This window comes from Cynocephalus volans, chromosome 10 (assembly GCF_027409185.1).
Source record: "Cynocephalus volans isolate mCynVol1 chromosome 10, mCynVol1.pri, whole genome shotgun sequence".
NCBI classification, from domain to species: domain Eukaryota; kingdom Metazoa; phylum Chordata; class Mammalia; order Dermoptera; family Cynocephalidae; genus Cynocephalus; species Cynocephalus volans.
In genome coordinates, this window is record NC_084469.1 from 112,044,952 (window position 1) to 112,054,445 (window position 9,494).

A 9,494-nucleotide genomic window follows, 5' to 3' on the forward strand; every position below is an offset into this window, starting at 1 on the left:
GCCCCTCCCAGACCCTGCCGGCCGCATGGAGCCCCCGGAGGGCGCTGGCCCGGGAGGTGAGTGCGGCCCCAGCCCCCGGGACCCCCGGCCTCGCCTGCCCCGCGGCGAGCCTCAGCCCCTCCCCACGAGCCCCCCCATCGGCCGCGCACACCCGCGGCCGCTCGAGCCCCCGCGCCCCCGGCCCCGGGCTGGGGGTCACGGACCACGTCCCTGCCCCCCTATCCTCCGCACTGTGGGCCGGGGAAGCTGCGCCTGACGCGCCCCTCGCCGAGTGGCCCGAGTTCGTCCTGTGCCCCGGCGGGGATGGGGAGAGGGGGAGGGGCGCGCCGGGCCGGAGTTCGGGGTTGGGGTCGGCGAGCTGCGGCCCCGCCCGCTCGCGCCTCCGCTTTGTTCGCCCAGAGGCCGCGGGCCCGGATCCTGCAAGGGTCGCGGAGCTGAGATGGGGTCTCGGTGGGGGCGCACACATCCAGGAGGGTGGGTGCTCATAGGCTGTCCCCTCAGTGGTCGGGGACCCTTGATGGCTGAGGTCCTGTCCCAGGTCTCCCCGCTTGGAGTCGCCCGGGGCAGGGTGGTGGCTGTAACGGGAGGAAGACTCAGAACCGGCCCCCTCCCCCTTGCCTTTCCAGAAGGGTTTTCAGGTTCCATGAGCCTAGGAACTCGGGTGCAAACTGCAGACTCCTCCACCTGCCTGGCCGGGCGAGGCCTCCTGGGTTTCCTGGAGTTCTCAATCCAGGGAGCCAGCAGGTTCCTGGGGTACAGGCTAGCCTGCCACTCTGTAACTACACAGGGGACCTACTGGTCCCCCAACCACACACAGCGGCCTCCTCTGAAGCCTCGGGCTGTCCCTAGGAGCTGTCAGGAAGCAGTGGGTCTACTACCACTGTCTGCCATCTGGGGGGAGGAACAATGTCCTGTCTGGAAGCCCTTGTCACCCTCCCTCTAAGCACCACCAGATACTCCTACAGGCTAGTGGGTTTGGGTTTTCTATTTTGTCATGGGGGTGGTCAGAGGTCTTTCTTGCCACTGACAGTCCTAGGACCCTGGGTGTTCCCAGCTTTGTGGGTACTGGATGGGGGAGGCTTGCAGAACAAGGGCTTGGGGACCTCAGCGCTGTTTCCCAGCTGCGAGACGCTGGCCTCAGAGCCTCCATTTGCACATCTGTTAGTGGAGACAGCCCCCCTTTCACTGCAGGGCTGTGGGAGCCCACAGTCAGATAACAGAGGCCTTTGGAAAAGGAAGTCAATGTCTCTTCCCTCCTGCTCTGGGGAAGGAGGACTTCCCCCTGCTGAAAGGGCAGAGAGAGCAGGTTCAGTTTCTGAATTCTTCACTTACTAGCTGGACATCTCACTCACTCAGTGCAGAGACATTTGTTTACCATGCTCTGTGCAGGCACCATACCTGAAGGGGACGCAGCAGGGACAGGTGGGCCCGGCCCTCATGCACTCTTGGTCTTGATGGTCTTAACCCTGTTTCCTCGTCTGCAAAGTGGGCTGGTGAGTTCATGAGGTCACATGTTGATGACTATGACTGCCATTATCTGAATTCTCACTTACTTTTGAAAACTTTATTTTGGAGAATGGGGCACACATTCCAAAGTAGAGAACAGTGTGATAAAGACCCATGTGCCACCTCTCAGCCCCCATATCCGCAGCCAGGCTGTCTCATCCAGACCACCTCCAACCTCCCTGTGGTAGTATTTTGAAGCAAATCCAGACATATTATATCACGCATAAATATTTCAGAAATTATCTCTAAAAGATAAGATTTTTAGAAAGCATCATTAAAACACAATTTTTCACATGAACAAATTAGCAATGATTTCTTAATATCAAAGTGTGTAGACCGTGGAGTGTGCACAGGGGTGTGAAGGGTGCCCTCCTCGAGGGGCTCCAACTGGTGCTTTTGGAAAACCAGGGCTTTAGCCCACTCCTACCTCGAAGTCTGTGACGGTCTACAGGGGGAAAGAGAGGGACCGTGGCCGTGCCCTCAGGAGGCGAGGAGTATAGACAGGGCCTTCCCAATGCACGTGAAATGCTGGGGGTGAGGCCCTGAATCTAGGGACAGAGGTGCTGGGAATGGGGTACAGGTGCCCCCGACCTGTGAACACCTCTCCCTCCCTGCAGCCATTTTTTTTTTTATGTATTCACTCATTCACTTCATTAATTTGCTCATTTGTGCAGCGGTGTCTGGGTATGGCCCTGGGGGCACAGCAGGGAACATGAGATTTAGGCTAAGTTTTCCAGTCACGAATGTGCTGGAAAATAGGTCAGAAGCATAGCACAAGGTATCAGCAATCAGCCCTTGGGAAGCCTGCCAGGGCAGAACTGTAGCACCCGACTCCAGTCTCCCTTCAGGGGGTGCTGCCTCAGTGCCCACCCACAGGTCAGGGCAGCAGCAGCCCCCACAGGGAGCTGGGGTCTCCCCCGCTTGACAGAGGCTATGCCAGGTTGAGAACACCACATTGCTGTGACCCCACACCCTGGGACCCTTCCTGGGGCTTGACTCTGTCCTTGCGGCCCCAGGGGCTGCTGAGCCCACCCCACCCGTGGCTGAGCCAGGCTGCCCGCTCCTGCCTGCTTCCCACCCTGTGAGGAGCAGCAGGTCTCACTGTGGGGAACTGCTCCTTCCTCCCACAAGAGCCTGTTAAGAGGGTGTCAGGCAGACCTTGTTGATTCCCAGCACGGCTACTGACTAACTGTGGGGTCTTGGGCTCATTCGTTTAAGAAGCATTTATTGTGCACCTACCAAGCATAGGCCCTGGTACACAGTGATGGGCCAGGCGGAGCTACTGGGAGCCACACTGCTCATCCCAATCCCAGCCTCCTCGACAGCAGATGAGAGTCGTTCGTGCCCCAGCTTTGCCATCCACTCCAGCCAAGAGCAACCTTTGTTTCCATTGAGGATTGTTTTTTAACTGAGATATAATTCACATATCAAAAATTCACTCTTTTAAAGTGTACAATTCAGTATTTTCAGTATATTCACAAAGTTGTGGAGTCATCACCACTACCTAATTTTACAATATTTTCATCACCCCCACCCCACCCCATAGTCTCTGGCAATCACTAATCTACTCTCTATGGATTTTCCTGTTCTGGACATCCCACATGATGGAATCATGTAATATGTGGCCTTTTGTGACTGGCTTCTTGCACTCACCACAGTGTTGCCAAGGTTCATCCTCACTGCAGCGTGTCAGGCCTTCATCCCTTTTCATGGCTGAATGGTACCCCATTGCATGTGGGCCACATTTCATTGATCCACTGTTGGACGTTTGGGTTGTCTCTACTTTGGGCTACGGTGAATCGTGCTGCTATGAACACTCACATGTGAGTCTTGTGTGTGGACGTGTGCGGTCATTTACCTTGGGTATACACCTAGCAGTAGAATTGACAGGTCACGTGATACTCCATGTGTGATCATTTGAGGAACTGCTGGACTGTCTTCCATGGTGGCCTAGATCAATCTTGCTCCTCCTGGGGGCTCAGGCCTCATCTGTCCCTGGCATTTTGACTCAGCCACTTATTTCCATCACATTCTTCCAACCAAAAGCTTAGTGTCCTTGCTGGCAAAAATTGTATCTTGTACGTTTCCTCCCCCACAGCTTTGACACAGGCGAGGGCACCAGAATTTACAGAATACAGACCAGACCACTGCCAAAGGGAGGCAGAAAAGAATCGAAGCTATATACCTGGCAACTTCAAAAGTTCAGGGGACCAAATCCCATCAACTCTAGGACACCATCGACTGCAGATGCATTGCTCTTTCAGGGGTGTTCATATATGAGAAGCTTCTTAGGGCCAATATGACCAGGGTGCTGTGCCTGTGGGGCTGGAGTTTGTCCCAGGGGCTGTCTGAGGCCCCTTGTGATCCCAGGATCTACAATGGGGAATGGTGGCATTCCCAGCCACCCTCCCCAATGTAAGGTGGAGAACAAGCTTGCTGTTTGGCTGAGGTCCTGCTGGGGCCCCCGTCTCAGCACAAGCAGAAGGAGCCAGCATGTGTGGAGGAGGGAGGGGGCGGTGCCTGCAGCCTTCTTCTCTCCCACCTGGACGGTGTCCTCGCTGGCCTCACCCTTAAGTGCAGGTGGAAGCCGCCCCACTCAGCTCAAGCCCTTCTGCGGCTTCTGCAGGCTCACTTAGAGTAGAAGCCGCTCTCCAAACAGCATCCGCATGACCTGCGCACACACCCCGCCCGGGCCCCCACCACCCCCGCTTGTCCTTCAGATGTGCAGCCACACTTCCCTCAGGACCTTTGCATGTGCTATTCCAGTGCCACGGCTCCCCCAGGTATCACACAGCTCTCCCACCTTCAGACTCCTCTTCCGTGTCTCAGTAGAGTCCTCCCGACCCCCTAAAATGGGAGAACAGCCCTGCTGCTCCCCTGGTACCATTTGCCCCTCCAAGGGCAGGAGTCATGTTTTGTCCATGCATGTCCCCAGAACAAAGTGGGCGCTTGGGCCATCTTTATTAGAGGGATGAATGAATGAACCAGTGAGACCCCACTTCCACCCCACCTTCTTTCAGAAATCCACTTCCCCATGGGTCAGGGCCCAGGGAAACTTAAAACCAGTGAGTCACGTGTTCTCTCTCTGCTGGCTGAACTGTGGTCCCCTGCCACCAGCCCCATGCCATGACCCAGATCAGAGGCCACTGCGTGTCCAGGACAGGTGCTAGCCACTCTGTGCTTCAGTTTCCTCATCTTCAAAGTATAAAACCCAGAGCCTCTCCCAGTAGCTGGAAGCTGGGGTTAGGTGAGGAAGGGAATGCTGGGACCATGCCTGGCAGCGTGAACCAGAAAACCACGAGCCACTGTCATTAACCCCAAGCCACCTCCCCAGGCCTCCACCTCCCCAGGTCTCTGCAGAGCTGCTTTCTCCCCGCATTTCCTTGATTTTGAGGGCTGTCAGAGAGGTGGAGTCAAGGGCCAGGGTCCTCCTGCTCTGGGGTGGAGGCTCTATGTGGGGCCCTGCCTAGCCTGTGAACCTGGGGAGTGCCCCTATGACTTAGAGCACGGCCTGGAAGGTCCTTACACCCTCTGCACCTCAGTTTCCCCACCTGCACCTCCCTCGGGGCTCTGGGCCCGCCAAGCCTGGGGCAGCGCCCACTCACTCTGGACCCAGCGGGTCTGAGGCCCCAGCCTCACCTGCAGCTGGTATGGACGCCCCAGACAGAGGCCAGCACCTTCCTGGGCTGCCCAGCCCAAGGGAGCCACACAGCCACGCCACAGCCCTGGGCACACTCTGAGCTGTGTGGAAGCATTTTGGAATTATGACCGTGACACAGGCCAGTGGCCATGAGCACACTCAAGTGACACACACGTACCCTCAGGGAGGAACATGGGGCCGCCAGCTGCACACCCCCTTGGGAAATGTCACCCACGCCCCTGTGGACTCAGGGCTCCCTGGTTGCCCGCTTGGAGCAGAATCTAGGCCTCTTCTGCTGTGTCCTCTGGGCAGGAAGGTGTCCTTGAGGGGCTGGAGGTGAGCCAGGACACCGGTGGGTGTAACTTTACCCTCCAAGGAGGCTCAGAAAACCACATTCCAAAAACCGCTAGAGAGGTGGAAACTGGATCCCCCAGGCCCGAGACAGAGGTCAGGCCACCTGTCCACAGCTGTGCTCCTCAGCACTCCTGCCTCAGCTCAACTGGGGAGGGGTGCGCATCTCCAGACCCTGTCCCACGTGGCAGCAACCAGAGTTGTTACATTTAACATCAGGAGGACAGGCCGACCCCTGCAGGCAGCTGTCATTGCTGGGAGCCCCAGCCATGCCCCAGTGCAACACTCAGGGCAGCAGCTGCCCCTGCTTACCTTATCACTCCCCGGCAGCTCCCAGGTTCAGCCAGTGCTGCCGGAGAGACCCCGTGCGGTATTCGCAAGGCACCCATTCATCCCATATGTGCACAGTGAGCGCCAGGGGGGCAGGCAGGCCAGGGAAGGCCCCTCCAGTGAAAGGTCTAGGAAGGAGCCGAGAGAAGTTGGGGTACCTGGGAAGGGTTTCCTGGGAGGAAGGCCGGCAGTGGCGCCACAGTGGGGACAAGGGACAGGTGGGAAGGGGACGGGAAGGTGGATGCTTCTCTCTTCCCTAAGTGAGATGGAGCCACAGGGCCCAGGGGCCCAGGGGCCATGCACTAAGCAGATGTGCTCGACTCTGGCTGACGGGACCCCTGGCTGCCTGTGGGCAAGAGCAGGGCAGGTGGAGGAGGCCCCCAGGGATAAAGGGCAGTAGATGGAGGGCTCTGGAACATTCTGAAGGGTGTGTGGATGGAAGGATGGAAAGAATAGGAGTCCAGAATGACCCCGAAGCCTTGGGTCTGAGCAACCAAGGGTGTGGTCAGTGCCTCTGGAGGCAGCTGGCCCCACCTCCGAGGGGCTCAGTCTCCACCAAGCAGACCCCCAAGGGGCTTCCCGCTCTGACAAAAGAGTTGTTAAACATGAAAGAAGCAATTACACTTTTGAAAAATAAAATTGCATTGAAAAAACCTGGAAGGACATCTGCCCAGTTGTGAGGTGTGACTGGGGCGAAGGTGTCTTAGACTAGCAGAGCAGCTGCTCGTCTCGCTACCTGCCTTCTGCTGTGAGTGTGGTTCTGAGTTCAGTACAACCACGCAGGTTTCTACAAAGAAACATCAGTCCACAGAGGAGAGGGGAGCACGCAGGCTGTTCTGGATTAAAGGGAACCAGAAAGGCTAGGCTAGGAAACCCGAGTCATCACTGCCCCGACAGGTCCTGGCATGGCTGCAACCCCAGGCACTGCCCAATCATTACCCAGAGCCTCAAATGATGGTTTGACGTGCCCAGTGCTCCAGTCCCCCGACCCTGAGACCTAGGTGGGGAGGTGGGAGCCCGTTGCGAGGTAACGCCTGTCTTCTGACACAGAGATCGTGAAAGAAGCTGAGGTGCCACAGGCTGCTCTGGGTGTCCCAGCCCACGGGACAGGTGGCAGCTGCTGCACGCCTGTGGCCGAGGAGGAGGTGGGCATCCCAATACCGGCACCAGGGCTCCTGCAGGTCACAGAGAGGCGGCGTAAGTATCGCCAACTGCCCCAGGGTGCACACTGCGTGAGGGTGGGGTCCAGGGCCGAGGCCTCACAGCCTTGGCGCTGGGCCCTCAGCTGCACCGTCTGGGAAGTGGAAGGCCTCGGAAGCTCTCTCTTCTCAAGTGTGCAGATGCCCTGGGGTCTGGGTTTGCCCCAATCTTATCTGGATGCTGTGGGCCTTTACAAAAAGTGCAGGTTTGTCCACCGTCTTGTGGGAGGCAGCAGCATGGACCTTCCCAGGCCCTCGGGCTCTGAGCACCCTCGCTGGGATGGGGCTGTGGGGTGACTGTGTCCCTTGGCCCCCAGAGCCACTGAGCAGCGTCTCCTCTCTGGAGGTGCACTTTGACCTCCTGGACCTCACCGAGCTGACTGACATGTCGGACCAGGAGCTGGCCGAGGTCTTTGCCGACTCAGATGACGAGAACCTGAACAGCGAATCCCCAGCAGGTGAGGCTGGGTCTGGGGTGGGGGGCTGGGAAGTCCTGGGCTGCTGCTCCCCAAATCCATTTTTAGAAATAATTCCATCTCAGACGGGTGTTCTAGTGTTTGTCACCATCTGCATTTTACACGTTTGTCCTCCTGCCACAACAAGGCCACTCATCCCATTGAAAGCAGAATTTACTAAATGTTTTAATTATGAGTTGGGCTACACACAAAGTGGGGGGGGACCCACAAGCCTGGGCTCCTCCTCAGCTCATTGATTTGGTTTCCCCTGTGGTTCCCAAGCAGTCGTTGGCCTTTGACCCCCAAGGCAGCCGGGCATGTGGAGGGGTCGTGGCTGCTGTCTGGGGAGGTGGGGCTGGGGTCTGAGCCCCCCACACCCTACAGACAGACTGAAGACTCCTGACAGGCAGAGGGTCAGTGAGGGCTGCAGGGCTCTGGGGAGGTCCCACCTGGGTCAATGCAGACCAAGCAGGAGGGGCCAGGATCAGGTTCACACCTGGAGGAGGCAAAGCTCAAGCAGGTACACAGTGATGCTGGGGGCATCAGGAAGCCCCTGCCAGGACCAAGCAGACCTACCAGTCTGCGTTTCTGTGGGGTCAGCTCTGCGTTTTGTGCCGCCCATGTGAGAGGCAGGCACAGGGGCTATCACAGCAGCTGCCTCAGCAGGAGTGACATGCCCAGGTCACAGCGTGTCCACTCCAGGTCACTGGCCTTGCTAGATTCCACTTCCCATGTCCTCGCCAGGGATGCACCCACTGCCCCGGGCCGGCTGCCTGTGCTCGCCTGCCTGGACGAGGACAAGGGCTGAGCAGAACCGCGAGAAGCAGCCCCTGGGTGACCCTGAGCGGCAGACCACAACTGTGGACATGTTTCTCACCGTGGAGGGGCCCAAGGAGGACTAGGCTGTCTCCACTGCCCCCAAGCCGCCACAGGGCTGGTGACAGGACACCACCATGATGATAAATGCAGGCAGCCCTGGCAGCATGGACACACTCCACCCTCCCCATGTGGCTGCAGCCATCACCTCCTGCTGGCCTGGGGGCCACCACACCTGCAGGGTACAGGCCTCAGCCCCACAGGAACCAGTGGCTTCCCTGGGAGACACGTCAGGCCTGGCCATGCACCTCTGACACCCCCGGCACAAGCACAGCCCAGTGGCCTTACGTCCAGCTTGCTTCTGATCCTGGATCAGGGATGGCAGCGCCACAGAGTCACTGCCCCTGGATGAAACAAGGGGTGGCCTGGGCCTCCTGGAAACTTCTGTCTGTAGGACCCATGCTCTCGTCTGTCATAAGACTCCTTAGCAGGCTCAGGGTGAGAAGATCTGCTCCAAGAATACCGGGGGGCGGCGGGGGCTCTCCAATCCCAGCATTTCCTGCCACGGAGCTTGGAAGCTGCAGGTGGGTTTAGTGGTGGCTCACGGGACGCTCTGCTGTCCAGCCAAGCACCTGGAAGTCAGTCCCCAAAATTTCCCCCTTGACTTCAGTCCTGCCCCCTTCCTCCGCCCCAGGGAGGTACTGTCAGCACAAGGGTCCCCTCCCTAGGCCCACCCGTAAGGCTGTTTCTCTTGGCCCCTGCCAGTGATGACTGAGAGATATGGACACCAAACATCCCCAGACATCTTGGAACCTCCTGGACTGCATGGGGCAGGGTCTGCTCTCCATATCCCACCACCCAGCTGCATGGCCCAGTCAGGCGCACTCTGCAGGTCTATCCTGGGCGCAGCCGGGGGGGGGGGGGGGGGGCGGACGCATAGAAGGCATCCAGCTCAGTGGCTCCCAGTGCTGCTTTTTATGTGCTAAAGGACACAGAATAGTCTCCTTGTCTGACACCAAGTCCAAGAAAGGTCTTAAAAGCTGAAGCTTTCTCTCCCCAAGGCAACCTGCCCTGCCCTGTTCCCCACTAATATGTTTCTGGGGAAGAAAAATAAGCTCTTGATCTTCATTTTCATCAGACTCCCCTGGACAGATGCCTGGGGCAGGCCCTGGGCTGCAGCTCCCAATGCTGAGCACC

General features: G+C 58.2%; 1 protein-coding gene across 1 annotated transcript; it reads left to right on the forward strand.

The window, feature by feature from the left end:
• Positions 1 to 25: 25 nt before the first annotated feature.
• DBNDD1 (dysbindin domain containing 1) lies at positions 26 to 8,383 on the forward strand. The gene is made up of 4 exons (XM_063112292.1): positions 26 to 56; positions 6,878 to 7,024; positions 7,344 to 7,484; positions 8,226 to 8,383. Exons 1-4 carry the CDS (start codon positions 26 to 28, stop codon positions 8,381 to 8,383), a joined length of 477 nt encoding a protein of 158 aa, XP_062968362.1.
• The last annotated feature ends 1,111 nt before the right edge of the window (positions 8,384 to 9,494 follow it).

What these genes read in the sequence shown, in the direction of transcription:
- DBNDD1 (XM_063112292.1), top strand. Translation starts at nt 26, where the DNA reads ATGGAGCCCCCGGAGGGCGCTGGCCCGGGAG. An exon ending in GGAGGGCGCTGGCCCGGGAG is followed by an intron (nt 57 to 6,877) that starts GTGAGTGCGGCC and finishes CTTCTGACACAG; the next exon opens with AGATCGTGAAAGAAGCTGAG. An exon ending in GCAGGTCACAGAGAGGCGGC is followed by an intron (nt 7,025 to 7,343) that starts GTAAGTATCGCC and finishes CTTGGCCCCCAG; the next exon opens with AGCCACTGAGCAGCGTCTCC.